We start from the raw sequence: 27,553 nt of genomic DNA, 5'->3' as shown, positions 1-27,553 counted from the left end.
TGTCACGCATGTGAGCGTCACCTCTCAGGTGTGTCCTGATAGAAAAAAGGTTGAGAGCCACTGGTCTGGAGGTTCTTTCATACTCCTTAGTTAAAGAAACAGGAGTATGATTTCAGATGGTCAATGAACATATCTCTGTAGCCTTCACTCTGAAGGGAAAGACTATGAAATAAGTATATAATCGATATGAGATTACATTAAATGGCCCTTCAAAAGCATGGGTGAGGAAGGTAATACTCTTCATACATCTGCAAGGCCCTGGAGGCTCTTAACAAGAGGCACTTTTACCCAGTATGCCTGATAGTGGCTTGACAGATTGCTCCAAATCTAGATCAGCTACACAGTTTCTAGATAGACCACTGTTTGAATTTGTTTATATATATATATATATATATATATATATATATATACATTTTTTTTCCCCACAGGAGGTTTAATCCTCCTGTTTCGGCAATGGTTATAACATAATTGTGTGTCCCAGTGGGGTTGGGTGGCAAGGCCTTAACCTCGCTCCTATATTATGCAGGTTCTCTGTTTCGGCCAACAGGCTTAAGGGACTGTCCCCAAATTATAGCTCAGACTTACACTAGGTCTTATAACCAAAAGGCCGAAACATGAAATGGAACAAGAATTCGCTTGGGGTAAATAGTGTCATATTTTAGCACGATACACGCAGGAGGAGTATTTCAACTTGACTGGCTTTTTGAGTCACCTAAGCTGAAGTATTCCTTTCCGTGCATGATAGTGTTGGGCCCCACTGGGATCCCTGCAAAGATGTGGCCTTGTAGAAGGGCTATGCATTCAGATGAGAGAGGAACAAGCCATCTTTGCCACAGCATCCCCCACGTGAGGCTGCTGAAATGTTTCCCTTTCCTATATTGGACAGTGACACCTAGAGGAGTTGTGGATTTTGCTTGAAAGTGAGAGAAAGGGAAGTGATCTTCCTTATTCCCCTAGCAACACCTAGGCCCCAGTCCTTGGGGGACAAAGGATGTTGGAATTTGGAGACATTGAGTTATTTTACCCTTTTAAAAGGAGAAAAGATTTGTCTTTGTTTTGAAAGGAAGTTGTTTTTTTTTTTCTACTCTCCCTGGACCGTTTATTTTTTTTTGAGCTTGTGTTAGTTTTTCTTGCTTGCTCTCTCAGCTGAAAAGGGTTGGTGCCAGCATTGCAAAATCATTTAGAAGGAGGCAAAGTGGCATAAGTGGCAGAGTAAAAAAAAAAGAAAAAAGAGAGGAAAGTCTATGGCATCTATCCGGTGTTACCCACTACTGTGGGCTCAAAAAGCAATGAAAAGAGAAGAGATGTGAAGAACTTGCCTTCCAGCAATTGGATTCAAGGTGTTTGACTTGGACAATGTCCTTCTGGAAGAGGTGGTGAGGACAAAAACAGTAAACGAATTAAAAAGGGCATGGGATAAACCCACTGGATCCCTAAAGGCTAGAGGTTGAAAATGAAGGAAAGGTTGCATGGGGGTAACCTGCACGGAGCGGCAGTTACTGCTATAAGAAGGTTGCTGGGCCGAACGGATGGACCAGTTATTCTTTTCCTGCCATCATTATTGTGCTACCACATACCTAGGGAGGTGTCGCAGGTTTTACCCAGAATAGGGAAGGAACCTGGAGGACTGTTTTGAGGAATCTAAGAACCACAGGTTCACTTATTTTGCAAAGTTGAAATCAGCTGAAAGACATTTATGTCAGGTGCCATGTTTAATGTCTGTACCAAATTATCAGTGGAATTGTGTTAGAATACTAGCTTTGCATCCTGTTCGGTTATTGGCACCTAGAAAATCAATAGACACATTAAGCCCAGGATGTTATCTTTCCCCCATGCCCACCATGGAGAATCCTGTAGGACTGGGGGCTACAGAGACTGAGCACAGTGGGAAGGACACAGCCCCAAGTATTGTGTATCTGCCTTCAAATTCCAAAATCTGTCTAATTTAGACTCGATCATTCATAAGTCACTAATATTAATGGACCACATTGGTTGTCTAATGTTTAAAACTTGCCTCTGTGTATACAGTTTGGAAATCAGACAGTCCCCTGTCTTTGACCAATCAAAATGTATAAGCTTTGTTTGCAGATGAACGATATCCTTTATGTAAGACATGGTTATGGAGTTACATTGCACATGTCTGTCTGTGTTAACAAATCTAGTTGAGAACAGCCCGTCTCTAAAGTAAATGGTTGCCATTCAAGAAACTCCCTCAGTTAGTTAGGAGGTTTCTTACCTCTAGCACAAGGTCATGGTTATTTTAAGGTAGTGGCAGAAAGTTGACATTTTCAGTGTTGATTTGAATCTCACATGGGTCCTGGTTTTGCATTTTATTTTGATAAAAGGCAGATGGCAAGTGTAGGACTGGCAGCCCCTTAGGAGAAGGTTTCAAGAGGACTGCACACAAGATGACCCAGAAAGGCTGCAAAGTGGTTTAGCATTATAGGGAACATCCTACATGTGGTTGGAACAGAGCCAGCTGAGCACACTGTAGCAGAAATGAGGAAGTGAGACCCAGGGATGGTAACTTTTTAAATACTGGTGCACAGGTGCACATGCGCCCCCACATTGCCAGCTCGTGTCCAGAGACTCGTCCATTTTATAACGTACGCAAGTACATGCACGCGTGTGATAAAATAGCCTGGACACGCGTTCATCTGCACACTAAATGCTGCTTCTGCTGTGTAAGTGGGGGAATTTTATAAGGGTCGCACGCTGACTCCATTACCAGTTTTCCCAGTTTGCCCAGGTAAAGGATAGATCTTCCTAACACCTCTAATTTGTCTCCCTTTCCCCCTGTTAGTTTTTGTTTTATTACTTACATGCCAGCCATCGCAGTATCAAAGCTACGCGGCAGGGGACCCCAGTGCGGGCCTGTGCATTGTAAGTATTTACGCGCACGTCTCTTGGCCAGGCCCCGACATCCATTCTCCTCCCCCCCCCCCCCCCATTTTTTGCTAGCTTTTTCCTTGTGCGGGAAGTGTGTCCTAGAGTGGCTTTTAGAATCCGCTCGGCACGCACCAGCCCAACTCGTGCGCCTATCTCCCGATTTTTGGCCTGCAGGGCTTTTAAATTTTGCTTTTAAAAATGGTTTCTTTGGTGTTATTTAAACCAGATTTATGTCTGTGACGGCTACTATTGAAAAAATAATTTCATGAGATGAAGCAGTTGAGACATTTTGGAGAGGGGATTATGTTTTAATGCAAAATGTTCCATTGTTTATGCAAAATTACAGATACAGGATAACGGGAAAACTGGTATATGCGAGCATAACTTCCATACTGGGCCAATCAGGGGCAATAACTTTTAAATAGGCAAGTGCACATGTGCGTGCGTTTGCTGGCTCGCATCCACAGACCAGCCGTTTTATAACGTGCATGCGTTATATTTGCGCATGTTATAAAATAGCCTGGACGCACATAACATGTGCGCATAAATGATGCTTCTACCGCATAAGGGAGGGAATTTTATAAGGGATGTGCGCCGACGCCATAGCTATTTTTCCCAGTTTGTTCCCAGTTAAGGGATAGGATTTTCAAACCACCCTAATTTAATAGCCTCCCTCCCCCACTGTTAGCCCTGACTCTTAAAACCCTGCTGACAACTTACATGCCATCCATAGCAAAAGTAAATTTCACATGGCGGGAGACCCCCAGCGTGCACAAGGAGGTGTAAGTATTTACACGCACGTTTCTTTGCTTTTTTTGACTGCCGCTACTGTGCCAAGGATCTCAGCATATTAGCCATGACGATGCCATAACCCTTTCTTGGGTGTAACTCCTAATATGGAACATAGTATTGTGTAACGACAGTTTTGGATATTTTTCCCTATGTGCTTCACTTTGCATTTGTCCACATTTAAATTTCATCTTCCATTTGGATTCCCAGTCTCGCAAAAACCTCCTGCAAGTTCTCACAACCTGCTTGTGATTTATCAACTTGGAATAATTTTGTGGCGTCTATAAATTTGATCACCTCACTCGCTTTGTTCATTTTTCAGATCATTTATAAATGTTAAAAAGTACCAGAGCTAGTATAGATCCTTGGGGCCCTCCATTTAAAAATATGACCATTTACTCCTACTGTGTTTCCTGTCAAGGTTGGCTCTAGGGAAAATGGTGCCCTGGTGAAAAGCACTCCCTCCTCACCTGTTCACCTGTTGGTGCCCTTTCTCCCTCCCCCCCCCCCCCCCATCAAAGCATTCCCTGGTAGTCTAGTGGCACCCCCCTTACCTAAAAAAGCTTTGTGATATTCTACTTGTAGCCTGGAGCTCGCTCTAGCTCATGATAGGGATAAAGGCTAGTTGACATTTTGGAAAATGGTGTCAACTGACCCAGAGCTAGGGGCACTCCAGGCCACCAGTAGACTTAATTTAGATAAGCAGGGTTCTGGTGGGGGTGGGGGGTGGTGAGTGGGGATCTGCCATGGCCCACATCAGACTCTTTGGCCACAGCATGATGGGATCCACCGCGGCCATGTCAGGACTCTTATCCTACTGCATCCATCCTGGGAGTCTCTTCGGCCATGGTGGGATGAGTGGCGCTGGCGGTGCCCAGGGTACCTCCCAGTTCATGGCACTCACCGGCTCATCCTACCTAAATGCCAGGTCTGTTTCCTGCTTGTTAACCAGTTTTGCAATCAGCAATAAGACATTGCCTCCTATCCTGTGACTTTTTAGTTTTCTCAGGGGTCTCTGATGAGGAATTTTGTCTAACAGCCTTCTGGAAATCCAGAAACACTACATTCACCGGCTTACCGTTATCCACAATTATTAACCCCCTTCAAAAATTGGAGCAGATTTGTGAGGCAAGACTTCCTTTGGGTAGATCAATGCTGGCGGTGTCCTATTAAACCTTGTATATAATTTCTATGATTTCTTTTTTTAGAATAGTTTCTACTGTTTTTCCCAGCACTGACATCGAGCTCACGGTTCTATGGTTTCCTAGATCATCCCTGGAGCCCTTTATTTTTATTTAAAATATTTATAGCCTGCATGTTCTAAATACTTGCTCCTTTTACAAGGTGCAGTAAAACACGCATGTTTTAAACAAGAATATGCATGAAAAAAGCACGATCCATATATAGATAAAATACAGCAAACAGACCCTCAAAAATAAGTTATAAAACTAAAGAATGGCATTACATTGGCCGATCTCCAATCTTCAAGAACAATAGACTATGATGAGATGCGTAGATATTGCACTATAAAATATCTTTTTAAAAAACTGGTTTATCTTTTATCCTTTGTAACAGCAATTAAAGTCCTGCCTTGTCAGCCTGTGACTCTATTGTTCCAAATGCTTATTGTGAGCAGGTATCTGGATGAGGTCCACCTAGGATTAGAGAGCCAATGGCTAAGAGGAAACGTTCATGTTGAGCCCCAAAAAATATTACAAAGAGAATGCTTTTAAAGTTTTTTTATTTTTTTTTTAAATTCCCATTAGGTATATAAAGCCATGCTATAGTGTTATAGCTTGGGTCTGAGTGTGCCAACATTAAATTTATGTATGACCCTTTCCGGATTCTCTAGTGGCGCTAAGGAATAATGCTGTGGTTGATCCAATAGCAAAGGAGTCTGTGAAAGAGATTGCTCTGCTTATCACAGCTTTTCAAAATAACTTTCTCTTCTCCCCATCCACCAAAAACTTCTAGTGGTGAAGCCAGTCCATGCCACTTTCACTCTAAACTTAACCTAAAATGCCTGTGAAGCAAGAATTTAGTACAGTTGCAAAAGTATCTGGAGGAACCTAGTCATTTGTAGCGTTATGACACAGCATTTATACCCTTTTCAAGAGGAGCAATTTCTAGAAACACGATTTTCTTGTTAACGAAAGAGGTTTTAGTGAACACTAAGAACGTTTTTTGGGTTTGGCTCCCCCCCCCCCCCCCCCCCCCCCCCACAGATTCTGTAAAATTTCTAAACCTTTTCCACAGCCGTAGCAGGGCAGTCACAATAAAACTTGCTAGAAATGGCAAAGAGCTCCTTGCATGCTAGGACAGCATAAAGAATGATCTGATCCATCAGTTCATATTCGGGGCTTTGTAAAGCTCATATCTAGGAGAAGCATAATATGTATTACAATTGCAGGAAAAGATTGGGGCCTGGAGGAAATGGTTAATGTCATCCTCCCTTTTAAAAACAAATGTTTTCATAATATGTTTTGACTCTGGTGAAAAGAAAAAAAAAATCCTTGTAGTTTTCTGATCCAGCCTTTATAACCTGTTGAGCCCCTGAGTCAGCAAACTAGCTTCCACTTTTGCCTCAGCGCTGTTGACCTGTTGTTGGCTTGTTCCTTGCTCACAAACACTGGATTTGATAATTGGGTGGGCAAGAATTGGAAGTGCAGGAATGGCATGGGGGGGGGGTGGGAGGGAGGGAGGGACGGTTCCTGATTCAGGGAATGGGCTTCACATGTTTGATCCTTAAATAAGATTAAGCATCAGCATTGAGGTGCGACCTCTGGTGGTTAATAAGGCAAGTAGGTTTTCACTCTCTCAGGGTTTTTGCATTTGGAAATCTACAGGGTGCTGTAGTGCAGTGATTCCCAACCTATTTTTGTTTCGTGGCACACCTGGCACAGGGGTCACTGCGCTGTGGTGCATCACCCACCTCCCCATCATCACCACTTTCTCTTCTCTTCTCTCCTCGTCTCTTCCCTCTCCTCCTACCCCTTGGCATCATCACTTCTCCCTTCCCTCTTCCTCCCAGTATAATCATGCCTCTCCCCTAGCATTATCTTCTTCCCTTCCCTATCCCCCACCCCCCCTGGCATCAACATCACCTTCTCTCTCCACCACCTCATGCCTGGCATCATCCTCGCCACCTTCCCTTTCCTTCTATCCCTCTCCCCCACTCCCTGGCATCAACATCTTCTCTTGCCCTCCTCCTCACATCTGGCATCGTTATTGTCATCTTCCCTCTCTCTCCATCCCTTTCCCCCACCCCCGGCATCATAATCACCTTCCCTTTCCCCCTGACATCTCCTTCCTTCCTTCTGCATTCAGCCTTCTCACTTACCCCTTGGTATCATCATCACCTTCCCTCTCCCTCCATTCCCTGGCATCATCTTCCTTCCCTCTTCCTCACCCCCTGGCATCATCAGTTTCCCCCTCTTTCCATCTCCTTGGTATCGCTTTCTCTTCCCTCTGCTTCCACTCCCCCATGCCAGTCACCTTCTATTCCCTTTCCCTTCAACCCTGGCATCCCTTGCCCTCTCCCTCACTTCCTGGCATCATTACCTTCCCCCTCTCTCCACTGCTCTCCCCCACTGATGACATCATCAGTCTTCCATTTCCCCCACCCCCTGGCATTACCACCTTTCCTCTCTTTCCACCTTTCCTCCCTACCACTTGAATCATCATCTTCCATCTCCCTCTCCCTCCACCCTTCTCCCTCAACTCCTGGTCGGTATCAACTTCCCTGTCCCCCATCTCCTGATATCTTCCATTGTGGCACATTCATCTGTCCCTTTCCCCAAACCCTAAACAGCAAAAGTCTGGGACCAGGCTTACCAAGTGCCGCTTCTTCCTCCTTTGCCAGCCTCCCTCTGCAATCTGAGCTGCACGGGGCCAGCAGGTCTCACGAGCCTACAGAGCCCCCTGCAGTTTTATGCTCAGGAGAGCCTGCAGAGGGGAAGCAGGAGTAACTGCTGAACGGCGCTGCTCTCTGACAACACCCGCTGGCAGGAGCATATTCTGCAGGCCAGGAGGGAAACAGGAAATGAGACTGCAGCTGCGGCACATCTGCCCTCCAGCCATGGCACACTAGTGTACTTTTTTTAATTTATTTATTTATTTTATTTATTTATGCATTTCAAAAAAATTACATGAAGAATATAATATTTAAGGAATACAGGTATTATGTAATCAATTATATAACATACTCTATTATACAATAGTACGGAAACATATTACTTATCTGTATTACCTATCAGTATAAAGCTGAAGAAATACCCTTAGAAGGAAAAGCAAATTAAACGGTTACAGGGAAAAAAAAAAAGGGAAATCCCTAATACAACTGAATTTAAGATATTCCTAGTCTCTTTCATTCTGCCTCGATTCCTAGAGCTGAAACGTCTGGGGTATGGGAATCTAGAAAACTACGTAATTGTGAAGTTTCAAAAAATACATATTTCTGATTTTGATACGTTATTTCGCACCTACATGGGAATTTCAAAATCATTTTAGCCTCCTTATTCTCTATTTCTGATTTGAAAGTCAGGAATTTCTTCCTTCTTTCTTGTGTTAACCTAGAGAAGTCGGGGTATATCCAAACTCTCCCCCCCATGAAAATTTTCCATTCTCCTTCTCATATAGAGGCGAAATACACTAGTGTACTCTTACCAATCTTTGTGAGCACCTCTTTGTGTGATGCTGTCAGGACAGACTGGCCTTCAAGTTTTGGATTGTTCCTAGTTATCTGTCTCCCTTAGTATTCCTGTCCATTGAATCATCCTGTTTGTTGGAGCGTAAAAGCGTTTAACAGTAAACAAATCTGTTCATCACAGTTTATTATCTGTAACTACTAAGTTTTCTCAGATTACAGAAAAGTTAGACAAAGAGGATCTGAACTTTAGGGCTCCCAGTAGTTTCACTAGTTGGAGGTGCCTGATTTAAGGCTTTTTTGTTATTGACAATCAGTTATCACATATGAAATTAATGTCCATATGATGAAAAGTTCACAATGACTTCTGTGCATAGGATGGGATGATTTCTGAAATCAATGACATTTGACGTATGCAGATCTCTCAGCTGGGTGGATTTCTGACATCCGAGCATAGCCTCTTAAATCAGTATTAGATGTATATGTTATTTAAAGCCTAATATAACAAGCAAAACAAATTCAAATTAATCAATGAGACAAATTCTGTCATGGCCTTAGCTCCCTATATCTGGTAATCCCTACATCTGCTATAATAATAATCCTTCTTTATTATTGGTAACATGCAGTAGTCAGGACCACAAACAACTTAAGTGCTCAGACATTACACAGACACATGCATTTCACTAAACTGACACACAGATTCATTCATTGCATTATTCAGGTGTCATGACCCACACATAACACAAAAAAACACAGATAACAATTAACATATTTGAGCTCAAAAAGTAGACAAAAAGTATTTGGATCGATCCAGAATAAAACAAAAATTAAAATTAAAATGATCTATTTAAAAATGAGAAAATCAAACTGAGGAAAAATATAATCTTCAAGCTTTACAGCTCAAGTAGCAAGGAAGGTGTTTTCTTTTTCAATCTGAAAAGATATAAACTCTGGCATACAATAAAGTAAGGTTATAGTTAAAGTGGAATTGCAGCATCATTGAAATTAACATTATGATGTATCTTAATTCAGCAAATAGCAGTTAAGCAAATTTCTTGTTTCTTTTGTTAAGTATCTGGGAAATACTACACAAGGTGTGGTGAGTGAACTGTTCTCCATCTGGGATTTAAAACCCTTTGTGTTCCTTTTCTTAAGGTGATAATGGTAGTGCTTTGTAATTCAAAGATTGAAAATCTTAAATACTTACTGTCCACAACTTTAATTCCTCCATAGTCTATGTATACCTTTTAAACAAAAGCCAGTCAAGTAAACCAATTTTCGCCCACTGTGTCCTATTACCCATATTGGAGCTTTACACCCTCCCGCTTTCTCTTTACCTGTCAACCCAGTTAACTCTCCAGCTCCCAGTGTCCTTTCAAGTGCTGAAACTGCTAAAACAATCAGACATAAAATAAAAAACCAGAGTGCAAATTATACTTTCCCAACACTTCAACTTACAACTTATACTATTGTTATTTTTCCAGTACACATTTTATTAACAAATATACAGACAAATAATTCACAATCACTCTTAATAAGTACTCCTTAAATAGTATGGTCTACAATAGGCGTCCCCATTTACAGATAGCTTCCGTACAAGGCACAAACTGTAGCTTAAGGCCTTTAAAAACAAACGTGCTAAACTTCAAGTTTTCAGGGAACCTTTTGGTAATGTTATGGGACCTCTTAAATGTGACATAGCTTAGGGCCTCAGAGTGTCTTAATCCGGCCCTGCTAGCTGAGTAGGCAAGCCATGGCACATTGCCATTCAAAACAGCAGTACCTGCCCCCATCCCCCACTTACTGCAAAACTCAAAACCTACAAGGAACCAAGAGGCTGAGAAAGGAGATAAGACATATGAGTACTTTTTGTTCCCCTGCTCCATTTTTTAAAAAAAGGCAGACCAAGCTAAAAGCTGGGGCAACCTCCTTCTTACCTCCACTGTTCCCTCTTAAGTTGCGTGCATGCCCAGCCGCATATAACTTTCTCACAACCACACCCAGCTTTTACCCTCTGCGCGGGAAGCTGGCGGGGTATGGTGGAGCCCATCCCATACGACCTGAAGTGAGGAGACCGGTGGGGCCATAGAGGACCCCATCCCACCACAGCACCGAAGAAAAGAAGAGGCCCCAAAACTCTTGGTGCTCCTCCTTCCTGGTTGCCAGAGCCACATGGGCAGGAAAAAGGAGGAACATCAGCCCATGTGCAGACAAAGAGCAGTGTCTGAGGCAGGGCCACCGTGGATCCCATCTCATGCGGCCCGAGAGGGAGGCTGAGGCTCTGTAGAGAGAGAAAGCTGAGAGAGACTGTGAGTGTGGGATAGCATGTAAGAGAGTGTGTGTGTGTGTGTGTGTGAATGAGACAGCTTGTAAAAGTGAGAGCCATGTGTTTGTATGAGAGAGCTTGTGAGAGAACCAGTGTGTAAGAGAGAGACAGCATATGAAAGTGGAAGCCAACAGTGTTTATATGAGAGATCATCAAGAGCCTGTGTATGAGAGAGCATGTGAGAATGAGAGCCTGAGTTTGTGTTTGAGAGAGAAAGGAAAGAAGACAGGTGGAGAAAGAAGAAACAGGAGAAAAAGAGATCCTGTAAAAGAAACTGGTAAAAGACCAAGAAAGGGAACATGGAAAAAAAAGCCTGGGACCAACAGATTAAAAAAATAAGATCAGACAACAAAGGTAAAAAAAAATTGTGAATTTTTAGTAATTGGCATATGTTATCTTTGGAATGTGCATTACATGTTTATATTTTATTCTTCACTATTCCACTATTCAGAGGCTGACTTCTTGGGCTTTTCAATTTATTTATTTTCTATATGTTTCTGCTTCTAATTTGTAGTCCCTTATTTTGTATTAGTTAAGGGTCTTTCTGTGTTCTGCATGTGTAACTGAGGTACAGTATTTCTGCTGACATGTAGTTTTCTGTAGGGCTTTATAGAAGTACTGCTTATTCTGTTAACCCTAGTAGGTGGTCCATTAGTGGTTCTAGGTATAATATTTGCATTGTTGCCGTGTCATAGATAAGGCTTCTACTGTTTGAGCCCTGAGATACTGCTGATATCTTATGGCATGGCAAGGTTCTAGGTGTTTGTTTGTTTTTTTTGTAGGGGTTTGTGTTACATCTCAAAGTGTTTGGCAGTGAAGGGTTTGCAGTTACCGAAATGAATGTGTGTATGGAAGGGGAGGAGAAATGAGTGAGTGTGCATGTATGTGAGAGTCTGGAGAGTGAATGAAAGGAATGAGTGTGTGTGTGGGTTTGTGAGAATGAGCATGTATACATGAGAGAGAGTGAATATGCAAGTGTGTGTGGGTGATTGTGAGAGAGAGTTTGTGTGCATGCTGCTATCAACGTTCCCTCTAAGGACTGGGTTGCTCTGAGCATAAAATTAATAGGCTTTTTGCATCAAAGAAAGTAATGCTCACAGGGTAATGAAACACAAAATGTTTCCTCATAAGCAAAATGTTTTGCACACAGCAACCCAATCCTTAAAGGAAACATTGCTCACCTCGTCTCCCAGGACTGCGCATGGGCCATATGCACTTTAGAAGGACGGCTGCTGTAACAGTCCAGGCACACAGGAGAGGAGCAGTCCACCGCTGATATGATGAACCAGAGTTTTAGAGCTGCAGAAGGAATACTAAAGATCCAAATGTTAAGTTGAGGCAGGAATATATGCTCTCAGAATGCAAAGCAGCAGTTCGCAAGAAAGATGACCAGAAATAGAATATTCCTCTGCTTGAAGCTGAAACACACATTACTTTATACTGAAAGATACTTTGAAATTTGTTTTTTTGGAAAAACATAGTTGTATGTTCCTGAAAGTCCCATTCTACTTCTGGTCTGTCTAGTTCTTTGAAAAGCTGTAACCTACCCTGCAATGCACAGTATGCATCGGATTAAGACTTTACACTTTTAGCTCTCCATTTACCCAAATGACTTTCCTGAAGTAGATTAAAGTGGAAAACCCCTATGCATTCGCTTCTGTCGCAGCCTGTGAACAGGCTCCAGGGCATCTTCCTACCTGTGACTATTGAGATTGAGAGCCAAAGCATTAGTAGAGGAAAGGCCGGGACAAAAGAACTCAGATTCATATTATTCCTTTATTTATTTTTTAAAATTTGACCTGGCAGTTTCTTCCTGCATATGTGAGCCTCTATCTCTGTCAGAACTGGTGCTGGGATCCTGGCACCATGAGCCTTTATTTGCAACTAAATGGGGATTCCCCCCCCCCCCCCCCCCCCACTGTTTTATATCTCATCCCAACCTACGTTCAGTCCAGTAATTGTTGTGATTGTTCGGGGTTGTGAGCTATGCACAAGAGCTCCTTCTGGAACCCTGCAGTCATGAGCTCTGAATCCAGCCAGCAGGTCCCTCCCCCCCAGCGGTGGCTGCAGCACACCCAAGCCAATCCAGGGAGCAGAAGACCCAGCCCGAGTATTGAGCCAGGGACTTTCCGTATGGTGGTACATAGCACTTACTTTGTATTTTTAATATTGCCTTTCATGCAGAAGTCATTGTGCTGATGTGGTCTTCCAATATTGGGAAAACAATCCTACAAAAGAATGTGGAGTTGAATTTGGGCAAGGTTTGAGGCTCTTAAAGAGCTGCTGTTGACACGTCAGAAGCCTGACATAATTATATAAAAATACTTTTGGCAGATGCACAGGAAATATGGCTACCGTTACCGGTGACTTCTAGCTCCCCTCTCTAGGCATAGCCTTCGTGCTGCAGAGTGGAATTATGAGCTCTCGGTTGATGAAATGGAAAGCGGGAATGGGAAGCAACTGATGCAGCAGGTGAAAATGGAGTAGCAAACGTGCTGGCCCTGTTCTGGAACTTGTCTAAAGATCACAGTACTGAAGTCAAAGGTCAGCAATAGAAATCATTATGAAAATTTTTTTTTTTCTAATAGAGTGAGTTATATCCACAACTTGTTTTGGGAGGAGGAGTGGACTTGAACTACTCAAACATCCTATCTGCAGACCTTGAATTCCTCTTTCAGGCACAGGCATTTTTTTTTTAACTTTAAGCATATCATTTCATGTTCTGGTGTTTCTGCTTAGTCATCTGTCCCTGGCTAACAATGAGGATAGCTTTGTTCCTTTGCCACTCTTCCCTTCAGAAGCTACTGGCAAGGCTGCTCTAAGGATTACTAAAAAGGTGGCTGCTGGCCCATTTCTGGGATAAGAAATCTTGTTTGCATTAAGGAAACTATTGTAAGTGCAAGGTATTCACTTCCAGCATTTCCCCGCAGGGAGCTTCTGCTTAACTACTAAGAACAGCTGTTCCTGGGTTTGTAGGATTGGCTATTTGACTGTGAGAATTGCTGTTGTAGGAAGTTGAGAAACACAGCTACATGCATTAGTTAACATACATAACAAGAAGTAAAGATCAAATGTACAAACAACTAGAAAATAAAACACAACAAAACTGTACTTGTGATCAGCAAAATTCCACTAAAAAGCAGTCCCATAAGAGAGGAAAGCTCAGTAAATGCAGGGGATGAAATATTTTTCTGAAAGTTGGTTTTAATAAAATGATAAATATTTCTAATACAAGGATCAGAGTTCAGAGAGCCACATGGCAACTTGAAAGGTCTGCTGGTAAAGATGACAAGACCCATCTAGTCTACCCATGTTCTATCCTACGTCTGCAAGACTCTCTCATTGATTTCCAGCTTTACTCTCACATCTTCCTCTTCCCTGCTAAGGATGGTTGTCTCCCCCCCCCCCCCCCCCCCCCCCCCCCCCCAATGCTTGTCGTATGCTTTCTTAAATTCTCTGAACCATTTTTACGCCATCTCCTACTTCTGCAGATCTGCCATGCTGGAGTTCCTCTTACGGAAGGCCTGCGTGTTTAATAAGACTTCTCTTACTAGCTAAGAAGAAGAGGTACTGCTGAGAGAGCATTACTGATGATACTCAGAAAAATCTGTGTTGGAGGAAATGCTAAAATAACTTACTGTTTCCAGGAATAAGATAGTCAAGTAGAGCCTTCCCATTTAGAAAAATGCCATTCACATTACTAATCTGAGATTAGAGGCAACTGGAGCTACGAGTTAGTCATAGCAGAGCCATAGTTGTATTTATTTAAATTTATTGACCAGGATAGCCTGATGAAGGCAAAAATCTTGTTTTCAAACATATTAAAATTATTCAGTAAACATAATAATTTAATCATAGCATTCACCATCATGTTAGCAGATATTCTTTAAGGACTATTCATCCAAATTCAGGATTTAGAAACAAAGATAATTAGCATTTATGCAATGATTTTTTGCCAAAGAAAATTATTCACATCCTATAGCTTAAAAGAAATCACAGCTCACAGGCCTTGTTTATTTCAAACAAGGATTTTTAGGTTACTCCTGCTCAGAACTGAATAATGTTATCGCCTTCATTGTGATTTTATGCATGCATGACTCTTGTTGCCCCTCTTCAACATCTAGAACTGGGCAGAAACAGTGCACTGAGCATTATATGAGAAATGCTAGATCAAACCAAAGATCCATCAGTCCAGCAAGCATCCTGTCTCTGACAGTGGCCAGTCCAGGTTGCAAGAATAGATCCAAATCTTCTTGCTCAATAACCAGGGATAAGCTGTGGCTTTCCCAAGTTTACATGGCTAATAGTGATTTATGGATTTTTTTTCCAGTAAGTTGTCTAAACTAGGGTTGTCAACTGCCTCCAGATTTTCAGGACAGGCTGATCCAGTCCTGGTGATACCCCACTGAATGCATGGACTTTGCAGCCTTGCTTTTCTTAGGAATGTAATAGGAAAATCAGAACTACAAGTCCCTGCATGCAGTTGGGTAGTACCAGGACTGGATCAACCTATCCTGGGGACAGTTGGCAAAATTTTAAACCCAGCTGTGCTAACTGCTTTCACTACATCTTCTGGTAACAAATTCCACAGTTAATTGTGCAGAGTGAAAAAATACTTTCTCTGATTTGTTTTAAGTGTTACCTATTTACTTTGTGGAGTGTCCGCTAGTCCTAGTACTATTGAAAAGGGTAAATAACCATTCCCTATTTTCCCATTCCACCCTACTTAAGATTTTATATCATATATTTCCTCTCAGCCATGTCTTCTCCAGTTTGAAGAGCTCTAACCTGTTGAGCATTTCCTCATAGGGGAGCCGATCCATCCCTTTACTTTCTTTGGTCAGCCTTCTCTGTATCTTTTCAAGTTCTGCTATATCTTTTTGAACAGGGTGACCAGAACTGCTCTCAAAACTCAAGGTGCAGTCACACCATTAATCAAATAAGAGGCAATGTGATATCTTCCTTTTTTTTTTTATTTTCCATTCCTTTCCTAATAATACCTAAGGAGATACATTTTATCAGACTAACATAATTCAAGAAATGTATTACATTAATCCAAACAAAAAATGGTTTCACCTTTACATATACACTGTATATATTTTTTTGTTTCAACCTTTTATTTCTGTGCATTCAAGTGGACTAACCTGGCAACCAAAGTAACTTATACTACTTAACTTTCTCTGCCCACTGAATCAATGGGTAAAAGAAAAATTAAAGGAAAAATAGTAAATATATATATTTAAATAACACTTTTATGTTTGAAGGAAATTGCAGAGAAAGTAATACAGGAATTAGGGAAGTTTCACAGACAGGAAAAGATGGCAAACATTTACCATTCCTATTGTATGCTTTGTCTTGCTCTCACTTCCTTATAAGCAATTTATTTAGGCATTTTTTTTAAATATATGAACATATCGTATACACTTCACGTCGGTTTACATAAAAGTTGGACAAACCATTAATACTTTGTCCCAAAAACTCATAATAAAATAAAATTAAAATACTAACAGATATCTTCACATAACAATAAAGTTTCATTCTCCATACTACCTCTCCTAGGATAGGATGTCCTAATATCTCAGAATTAATCTATACAGAGCGACCTAGCACAGGATAGGTAGGAAATGGCAAAAGAGATGCTCCTTTGCCTTACAGAGAGAGCCATGCTCAGGGCTGATGCTAGCTTTTTTGCTGCCCTGCCCTCTTCCCCCCCCCCTCCCCCTTCCCCCTGTGATTCATTCTTCTCCCTCCAGTAATCTAAACTTTAAAATCTGACATTCCTCCTTACCCGAGTCACCCCCCTCTCCTCTGTAGCTCATGGCCAGTGCAAGAGTATTGGATGCCCTAGCACCCCCGTCCCCCACTCCAGCCCTCTACAAATACACAATTACAAATTATGCGTTTATAATTTTGCATCAAAATAACATTCAGAGTACAGTCTTCTAAGATGAAAAATATCACAACAACCTGTATATTTATATTTACATGTACTGCTGTGGTGCCAGCCAGAAAACCCTGCAAAAATACCCATTTATTAAGCCTTTTGTAATGCATGTTGAATGTGGGCTTGATCCTCAGAAAACCATGAGTAAACAATTACAATATAGCAAACCTCCCATGCCAAAACAGCACTAACTGCCAGCATTCAAACATTAAGAATTTTGCCTATGAAAAAGTGACACTGCAAATACAACACCAGCTCCTAATATACCAATACACCTCCTATTAGGAAAACAGGACAAGCCAATAGTCACTCAGCAGTGCATGGTTCGGAAGAAGATATCTTCGAAGGATACTAATGAAACAGGAAAATTAGGGCATCCCAACAGAGAGGTTCCAATAAAAGCAAAAGTAGTCCATATGCCTATAAGTAAAGAATCACCTGAGCTAACTATTTCTAAATTATCCCTATCAAGTAAAAAGCAGGTTGTTAATACAAACAAAAAACACTTTGAAATGTCTGTATGCTAATGCCAGAAGTCCAAGTAGTTAGCTGGGAGAGTTAGAGTATATAGCAGTGAAGAATGAGACAGACATAATTGGCATCTGAGAGACCTGGTGGAAGGAGGATAACCAATGGGACAGTGCTATATCAGGGTACAAAGTATAAGGCAATGATAGGGAGGATCAACTTGGTGGGAGTGTGGCACTTTATATCCGGGAAGGCATAGAGTCCAACAGGATAAAGTTCATACAAGAGACTAAATGCTCAGTAGAATCTATATAGGTAGAAATCCCATGTGTTGAGTATATGAACTTATAATTAACAACGCTAGAAGTCCATTCCAAAGATGAATAAATACCAAGACTATTACCTTCCTCCTTTTCCCTTTATTTCCTTGTCCTCCCTTTTTCACCACCAACCTCTCCCCCTTCCCTTAATCTCGCCCACTGTTAATTTATGCAACTATGTTTTAATTGTATATGCTTTGTTTGATTTCTGTAAGCAGTTATGATGGCTGCACCGAATGACGGTATATAAAACTGAATAAATAAATAAATATAGTGATAGGGGTATACTGTCCACCTTGCCAAAATGATGAAATGTACTATGCAATACTAAGAGAAATCAGGGAAGCTAACCAGTTTGGCAGTGCAGTAATGGGAAATTTCAATTATCCCAATGTTGATTGGGTAAATGTAACATCAGGACCTGCTAGAGACATAAATTTCCTGGATGGAATACATGACTGCTTCATAGAGCAATTGGTTTGGGAACCAACAAGAGAAGGAGCTATTTTAGATTTAATTAGTGGAATGCAGGATATGATCATAACACGATCAAATTTGAACTAATGACTGGAAGAGGGACAATATGTAAATCTACAGTTCTAATACTAAATTTTCAAAAGCAAAACTGATAAAATGAGAAAAATAGAAAAAACTGAAAGGTTCAGCTGCAAAGGTTAAAAGTGTACAACAAACATGGACATTGTTTAAAAATACCATCTTAGAAGCATAGTCCAGATGTCTTCCACGAATTAAGATAGGTGGAAAGAAAGCCAAACAATTACCAGCATGGTTAAAAGGTAAAAGAGATTATTTTATCCAAAAAACTTCCAATTTTTGAAGGATTAAGGATCCATCTGAAGAAAATAGGAAAAAGCATAAGAAGTGTCAAGTAATTTGTAAAACATTGATAAGGCAGGCTAAGAAAGAATTTGAAATGAAGTTGACCATAGAGGCAAAAACTTATAACAAATCTTTTTTTTAAATATATCTGAAGCAAGAAACCTGCAAGGGAGTTGGTTGGACCATTAGATGTCAGAGGGGTTAAAGGGGGGCTCTTAGGGAAGATAAGGTCATTGCAGAAAGACTACATGAATTCTTTGCTTCTGTGTTTACTAATGAGGATGTTGGGGAGATACCAGTTACGGAGATTGTATTCAAGGGTGATGAGTCAGATGAGCTGAACCAACTCACGGTGAACCTGGATAATGTAGTAGGCCAGATTGACAAACTAAAGAGTAGCAAATATCCTGGACTGGATGATATGCACCCCAGGATTCTGAAGGAACTAAAAAATAAAATTTCAGATCTATTAGTTAAAATTTGTAACCCATCAATAAAATCATCCATTGTACCTGAAGACTGGAGGGTGGCCAATGTAACAACAATATTTAAAATGTGTTCCAGGGAGCTCCAGGAAACTATAGAACAGTGAGCCTGACTTCAGTGCCAGGAAAAATAGTGGAAACTATTCTAAAGATCAAAATCAGAGCATATAGAAAGGCATGGTTTAATGGAACACAGCCAGCATAGATTTTTCCCAAAAGAAGTCTTGCCTCACATCTTCATTTTTTTAAGGGATTAATACATGTGGATAAAGGTGAACTGGTACATGTAGTATGTTTGAATTTTCAGAAGGCTTTTGACAAAGTCCCTCATGAGAGACTTCTAAGAAAACAACTAAAAAGTCATGGGATAGGAGGCGATGTCCTTTTATGGATTACAAACTGGTTAAAAGACAGGAAACAGAGTAGGATAAAATGGTCAATTTTCTCAGTGGAAAAAGGTAAACAGTGGAGTGCCTCAGGGATCTGTACTTGGATTGGTGTTCTTTGATATATTTATAAATAATATGGAAAGGGATATGACAAGTGAGGTAATCAGATCTGTAGATACAAAATTATTCAGAGTAGTTAAATCACATGTGGATTGTGATAAATTGCAGGAGGATCTTGTGAGACTGGAAGATTGGGCATCCAAATGGCAGATGAAATTTAATGTGGACAAGTGCAAGGTGATGCATATAGGGAAAAATAACCCTTGCTGCAGTTACATGATGTTAGGTTCCATATTAGGAGCTATCACCCAGGAAAAAGATCTATAGTGGATAATACATTGAAATCATTGGCTCAATGTGTTGTGGCAGCCAAAACAAGCAAACAGAATGTTTGGAATTATTAGGAAGGGCATGATGAATAAAACGGAAAATGTCATAATGCCTCTCTCTCACTCCATGGCAAGCCCTCACCTTGAGTATTGTGTACAATTCTGATTGCCGCATCTCAAAGATATAGTTGCACTGGAAAAGATACAGAGAAGGGCAACCAAAATAATGAAAGGGATAGAACGGCTCCTCTGTGAGGAAAGGCTAAAGAGGTTAGGGCTGTTCAGCTTGGAGAAGACTACCCACACAAATCAGAAGTATTCAGCAACAATTTATATGCCACTGATTTATTTATTGTACAAAATTTAAATTCAAACTTTTGATCACCCATGTATAATTTAATGCATAGACCACATTGCGCATTTTTATATCTTATATTACCTTAAAACCTGCACAATATCAAACATTCATTACCCTTCATTCACAGCACTCATACCCCTGTAACCTCACACACTACCCATATTAAAATGTATCTTATTCTGAATGGTATTCAATTCTTTAAATGTAAAATGTCAACAGTGATATATTACATATATAATTCTTTTGTTGATTCTCTTGTCACAAGATATTAATGTAACCAATTCATTATCTTCAATTTATACAATCATCTATTATTGCATTCATCCGATGAGAGCCTCGTTTCACCCTGGAATACAGGGCTTTTTCAGGGATCTGCAATATTTAATTGTTTCTTCTTGTGTCAACATCAGATATCGAATTCAACACCACTTTCTTGATCAGCAAAGACTTGTTGCTACAATGTGGTCTATATTGTTACAACAATATCAGCTTGTCAAAATTACTTTCACACTGAAGTTATCTTTGTCATCTTACTCCAACAAATGGAAATCTTTATTGTCTGCAGTTACTTAACACTGTGCCGAATTTTCAGTCTTTATTTAAATTTTTCGTACTTTATTAGTCCGGCAGCGCATCCTCTCACCGATCCACTCTTTTCAAAATAACCTATGGAGAAGAGACAGTTGAGGGGGGATATGATAGAGGTCCATAAAATCATGAGAGGTCTAGAATGGGTAAATATGAATTGGTTATTTACTCTTTCGGCTAATAAAAGGACTAGGGGGCATTAATTAAAGTTAGCAAGTAGCATATTTAAAACAAATCAGAGAAAATTATTTTTCACTCAATGCATAATTAAGCTCTGGAATTTGTTGTCAGAGGTTGTGGTTAAGGCATTTAGGGGTAGATTTTAAGAGGCGCGCGAACAGCCTACTTTTGCTTGCGCATCAGACTCAAGCAAAAGTACGCTGGATTTTAGTAGATACGCGCGGAGCCGCGCGTATCCACTAAAATCCTGGATCGGCGCGCGCAAGGCTATCGATTTTGTATAGCCTGCGCGCGCCGAGCCGCACTGCCTCCCCCCGTTCCCTCCAAGGCCGCTCCGAAATCGGAGCGGCCTTGGAGGGAACTTTCCTTTGCCCTCCCCTCACCTTCCCCTCCCTTCCCCTACCTAACCCACCCGCCCGGCCCTGTCTACACCCCCCCCTTACCTTTGTCGGGGGATTTACGCCTCCCGGAGGGAGACATAAATCCCCGCGCGCCAGCGGGCCTGCTGCGTGCCGGGCCGCGACCTGGGGGCGGGTACGGAGGGCGCGGCCACGCCCCCGGGCCGTAGCCACGCCCCGTACCCGCCCCCAAAACGCTGCCGACACGCCCCCGGAACGCCGCGACGACCGGGCCCACCCCCCCGACACGCCCCCGACACGCCCCCCTCCGAGAACCCCGGGACTTACGCGAGTCCCGGGGCTCTGCGCGCGCCGGGAGGCCTATGTAAAATAGGCTTCCCGGCGCGCAGGGCCCTGCTCGCCTAAATCCGCCCGGTTTTGGGCGGATTTAGGCGAGCAGGGCTCTGAAAATCTACCCCACAGTGTAACTGGGTTTAAAAAAAGGTTTGGATAAGTTCCTGGAGGAGAAGTCCATTTAACTGCTATTAATCAAGTTGACTTAGGGAATAGCCACTGCTCTTACTGGCTTTAGTAGCATGGGATCTACTTAATGTTTGGATATTTGCCAGTACTTGCAATCTGGATTGGCCACTGTTGGAAACAGGATACTGAGCTTGATGGACCCTTGGTCTGACCCAGAATGGCAACTTCTTATGTCCTTATACAACCCTACACAGAAACTACACACTAGCAGAATACCACACCTTGGTCACACCTGCAGAACACTGACAGCCTCTCACCAAATACAGAATAAAGAGACCATATATTAGAAATAGAAATGTGCAGACAAAAACTAAATTGGACATTGCAACAAGCCAGACTCTGTTTACAATGCAGCAATGCAAAAAATAAACCACCATTCCTTATATCAAATAATAAAATCAAGAAATATAAAACATCAATCATAATAGTAAAACCATATTAATAACAAAAACCTTTCAAGACAGCTGAAGAATAAACATCAGGTATTTAAAAACTCATTTAAATTGGTTTTTTTTAACTTCCCAAACACCAGTAAAATATTTCAAAACAGCAGGCACATCAAACACACAATAATTAAAACTAATAAGGATTACAAAAAATTCCCACTCTCTATACCTGGGGTTTAGTGGTGGAGGGAAGGCTCACAAACTTTCTCCTTTCTCTCATACATGCTCATGTTTCCTCTCTCGAATGCACATATTCCCTCTCTCCTACATGCATACATACACACATGCTATCTCACACACAGGAGCTTCACCTTCTCTTCTTCCTATTGTTCACCTGGGAGCTCAGGGCCCATCTCTTCACTTTGGCCTCTATCTGGTTGGGATCACAAGGTGGTCTCCACTCTACTTCAGCTGCTGGTGGGATGTGGACCCAAGGCAGCCTGAAGTCTCTTCTCTACTTAGGCCATCAGCAGACGGGATGGGGAACACTGGGCGGACTATGGCTTCACCACTTTGGCTCTTTCCTTTACTTCTCATCCCCTTACCTCACTACCTCAGCATTTCCTCCCCTTTCCCTCACTATCTTTCCTCTTTCCTCCCCACTTTTAACCTCTTCTCTCCTCCAGAGGCTATTCCCTCCTTCCAGATATTATCTCTCCTTATCACACTACCTCAGTTTATCCCCCATTCCTGTCCCCCTAGAGATTGTTCTCCCTCTTCTCAGCCCTTACTATCTCAGCTGATTCCCCTTTCTCACTTTATTTCCTCATTACCTCAGCTTTTTCCCCTCTCCCTCCATCTCTTGCTCTTTCCTCCCCTTCCTATGCTTTCACCACTTTCTTCCTTCCCCCTCCCTATGCTCTTTCCCCAACTTCTCACCCAGTCACTCCCAGGCTCTTCCTACTCTCACTCCAAATGCTGGGCCTCCCTCGTGCAATTTATAACAATCTGGCTTCTCCCTCATCCCACAGAAGCTGGCAGCAAAATCAGCATCTCCTACTGTTGCAGAGCCAGTCTTGCGGTAGAAGCTGTGAAATCTCACTGTTCCTCTCGCAAGACTGACCCAGCAGTAGCAGGAGATGACATCACTCAAATGTTGCTGCTGCTGTTGCTCCTGCTACCGGCTCACACAAGGGATGTGCTTTTTCCCCCCCCCCCCCCCCCCCTTTTTCAGATCAGGTTAGGGGTTTGCCATGCCGCCTCTGCTGTGTGTGTCCTGTTGCTTTTTCTTTACTTTGGCTGCCTGCAAGGTAGAGCCCTCTGGGTGGCCCCTCAGCCTCCAGTCCGTTTTGGCCACTGGTGGCCCCAGGCCATCCTCTCCTCAGAGCTGCCGCCCTGTGCAAATGCACGGCTTACACTGTGCATTGCGCCGGCCTTGGCCGTGCTTTCAACAATGTAATTAATTGTGTAATGTAATGCAAGGGAGTTGATTTGCAGATGGGTTATAAAAGAGGCACATAACATGCTTAGTTTACTGCACACCATGAAACGTAAGAACAGGATGCATAACCTTTTTTTCTTTTTCTCTTCACAAGTGTAACCCTTGCGGGGGGGGGGGGGGGTATTAGGTCCCAGGGCCACACAAGCTTATTTTTAAACTTCGGGGCATGCAGCCTTGCATCCTCCCTTATTTGACTCTCTCCATCAATGGTGGATCCTTTTTTTTTGGGGGGGGGGGGGCTTTCGTTTAAGGCCAAGGCGATGGAGTGGTTCCCCCTGTATGATGTTAAGTTGCTGCATCTCAAGGGGTGAGATGCTGGGACCAACCAGGCAGGACAAGGTACTGGGTGTTAAATGTTTTACTGATTCTTTATGAAAAAATGGACTTTAATTTAATGGTTAAAGGTGAAATTACAACTGACTGAGGTTCAAGGTGTTTTGTTTTTTTTCCTCTTCTGGGTAGGTGTCCCTTATCTCAGGTATCTGGGTAAAGCTTTCCGTGGTGACTTTAAAATGCACAAAGCTCTCCCAGTGGGCCAAATGGGAATCCTATTGGAGGGGTCCCCTCAAGCTTGAAAAAGACCTACCTGAGTCCAGTTTATTCACGGTCACTCAGCCTGTCCTGATCCCATAAAGTGGAGATCCAGTGGGGAGTCTCCAAGATCTTTCTTCTTCTCCACCCCACAAACAATTTTTATTTTATTTATTTAGATTTATAGTCCACTTTTCACACTTTTGTTTCAGCGCTTCAAAGTGGATTACATTCAGATACTGTAGGTATTTTCACAATGTGTGAATACTTGCTCTCTGAAAAATCTTTCAGTGACTGCTGCTTCACTATCACTGGTGCTTGCCCCATCTAAGGAGTAGATTAGGGCTCACAGGTCATTAGCCCTTGTCCTTTGCGTCCAGGAGGAGCTTTCTGCAAAGGGTACAAGGTTTAAGCAGCCTTCCCTTCTGAAACAAGTCAGGATACATCTTGGACAACAAAAAATCTTATGCTGTAGGTATTGTAACTGGTCCTTGCCTCTTCTAGGGTGTAGAGTGAGGCTCAAAGGTCTTCAGCCTCCTTCATGTGAGTCCAGAAAGGGGATCCGGAAAAAATCTATCTTCATGCAACTGATTAGGGGAAGACCCTCTGGCAGGATGTGCACAGAGAGGACCCTCTCCAAAAATAAAGTTCATGATGAGGCTGGGAAGTCTCATCATGGCAGGCAACCAATCCCAGCCCTCCACATTGGGAGGAGCTGAAAAGAATGGAAGGCTCATAGATATAAGGGTTCCAAGCAGGGACCCAGGGCCATCTACGGGCTGAGACCCAAGGGAATAGAGCATGGCATAGGGGCCCGTGCAATAAGTGCCACACAAGCAACAGAGCATGGCATAGGGGCCCGTGCAATAAGTGCCACACAAGCAACAGAGCATGGCATAGGGGCCCGTGCAATAAGTGCCACACAAGCAACAGAGCATGGCATAGGGGCCCGTGCAATAAAGTGGGGTTAATCTTAGCAGACTTTTTCTTTTTTTTTTTTTTTTTACTACTGTTTTAGCACACAGTTTAGTCTGCTAAAATAATGTGTAGGGTTTCCAGGCTTGAAAGCTCTAGTATAAACTACTCTCTGGCCCTGAGAATCCTGTAGCCCAGACACCAAGGCCTGGAGCCAAAATTCCAGACCTTGGATATTGGTTCCAGGGCTCCCAGGATTGGGCGTCTGGGTTATAGGTTTCCCGGGGCCTAGGAGCACGTGAACTATATTACCTCAGACCTAAGATCCCTAATCTGAGAGCCCTGAATCGGGGATCTTGGACCTTAGAGACCTGAGTTAGGAACCCCTGGGGTTGAGGGGCTCTGAACTAGGACCTTCTGCCATAGGATTCTTAGCCCAGAGGGCAACTGTCCCAAGAGCCCTGTTCCAGAAACCTTCTACCCTAGGACCCCTCCCCGGGCAGAGAAACTCTGCCTCCAGAACCCCAGGCCAGAGGAAACCTATGACATGGGACCTCTGGCAGAGAGACCTTCCCTGACCTGGGACCTCTGGACTGGTGAGATCATTTGGTTCAGGCCCCTCACTAATGTAAACCCACTAAGGCCTACCACCCATTAAACTCCTAAAACCTCCAGTACATCCTCCCACTAAGCCCTGTAAACCCCCAATGCACTCCTCACTCATCCCTAACTACTAAGCCCTTCCATCGAATTTAACCCCCCTGTTATGAGTCATTAAAGATGCAAGCATTGCTTTCTTGGAAATAATTTTTATTTCTAAAGGCACTGAGTACATGTTGTTTTTTGTCAGAATTTTGATAGCAGGACATGGTGATTATGCAAAAGAGTTCTGCTTTACCAACCTCTTACCCCTTTGTTAGAGTGAATATCCAGACCTCTGAAAAGTTTATCAGCTCTCTCTTGACTACATATGCAAGTGGAAGAAGTTTGTTATGTGGTGGCCATTTTAGAACATAAGATATGCCATACTGGGTCAGACCAAGGGTCCATCAAGCCCAGTATCCTGTTTCCAACAGAGGCCAATCCAAGTCACAAGTACCTAGCAACTACCTAAACATTAAATAAATCACAAACTACTATTGCTTATTAATTAATAGCAGTTTATGTATTTTTCCTCTAGGAACTTATCCAAACCTTTTTTTTAAACCCATTTACACTAACTGCTGTAACCACAGCTTTTGGCAATGAATTCCAGAGCTTAACTATGTGCTGAGTGAAAGAATTTTCTTTGATTTGTTTTAAATGAGCTACTTGCTAATTTCATGGAGGGCCCCCTGGTCCTTCTATTATCTGAGAGAGTAAATAACTGATTTACATTAACTCGTTCAAGTCCTTTTATGATTTTGTATAACTCTATCATATCCCACCTCAGTCGTCTCCTCTCCAAACTGAACAGCCCTAACTTCTTTAGTCTTTCCTCATAGGGCAGCCGTTCCATGCCCCTTATTTTGGTCACCCTTCTCTGCACTTTCTCCAGTGCAACTATATCCTTTTTAAGATGCCAATGTTTTGTTCTCAAAATATATTCTCTCTAAATTTGTGTGTATTTTATTGTGTTTCAGGAGAAGATGTTGAAAGAAACACTGCTGACCATATGATTTTCTTGCTGGCAATTCCCCTAATTTTGGCAGTAGCTGCAATAGTCCTTCTCATATACCTGAAAAGGTAACGCAAACATACTTTTTTATTATTCAGTTACTAACAAATTGCATCATAGTTTTTAAAAAAAAAATTTCATCTTTGAGATTTAAGCCAAGTTCCATATGATGCATGTGGTAGAGAGCTACCGGGGTATTGTTTAAGCATTTGGATACATGGAATGGTATCAGATTATACAGCATGTAAACTTGTGGGTCCTAACCTCTGTGGCTGTGTCAATTGATAACTAATACCTGCTCTCAGATAGGACAGTATTGCTATGAGAAATGTTTTTCAAAGAATTTAGACATTTTATAATTTTCTTTCTATAGGTCAGAGAAGGAAAATTACACGTGGTCGTATGATTTAGAAAATGATAAATTGAAATTGTAGAATTTCCAGACTCCTCTCATATGAAGAGTTTAGCCATAGGGTGCACACCTGATACTCAGAAGGAAAATGGAAAACAGAGCCTGGTGAGGAAAACAGGCTCATAAGCACTGTCTGATTAGATGTAAAACACTAATAAAGGAGGCCAAGAGAGAATTTAAGGAGAGACTCAACAGAGAAGCAAAGAACTAATAAAGAAACAAAACACCATTTTAAGTACATTAGAAACACAAACCCTGCAAGGGAGTTAATTGGATTATTAGATGACCAAGAATAAAATAGGGAATTCATTCTTTGCTTCAGCCTTCACAGAGAATGATGGGGAGATAATCACTCGCACATGAACTTTTTTCTAGATGATAACTCTGAGGAACTGAATTAAATCCGTGGGAACCTGAAAGAAAGTGATAGAGCAAACTTATAAATAGTAGCAAATCACCGGGATGTGATGGTGTTCACCCCAGAGTTCTAAAGGCACTCAGATATGAAACTGCAGACCTATTACTGGTAATCTGTAACCTATCATTCAAATCTGCCCCTCTACCTGAGAGTAGCAAATGTAATATCAATTTTCAAAAAGTGCTCCAAAGTTGATTTAGCAACTACGGACCAGTGATCCTGACATCTGTGCCTGGCAAAAT

General features: G+C 42.0%; 1 protein-coding gene across 3 annotated transcripts in view; it reads left to right on the top strand.

Annotated features, from left to right (window-relative positions):
* The window catches only part of IL13RA1 (interleukin 13 receptor subunit alpha 1), a 160,801-nt gene that overhangs the window by 75,940 nt on the left and 57,308 nt on the right, over nt 1-27,553 (top strand). For all 3 annotated transcript variants that reach the window (XM_029606688.1, XM_029606687.1, XM_029606689.1), the window contains one exon: nt 26,447-26,549. In XM_029606688.1, coding sequence (XP_029462548.1) covers nt 26,447-26,549 — 103 coding nt within the window. The remainder of the gene's footprint in view (nt 1-26,446; nt 26,550-27,553) is intronic.

This window comes from Rhinatrema bivittatum, chromosome 6, assembly GCF_901001135.1.
Source record: "Rhinatrema bivittatum chromosome 6, aRhiBiv1.1, whole genome shotgun sequence".
Taxonomy (NCBI): Eukaryota; Metazoa; Chordata; class Amphibia; order Gymnophiona; family Rhinatrematidae; genus Rhinatrema; species Rhinatrema bivittatum.
This window is presented reverse-complemented; position numbering and strand designations above follow the sequence as displayed.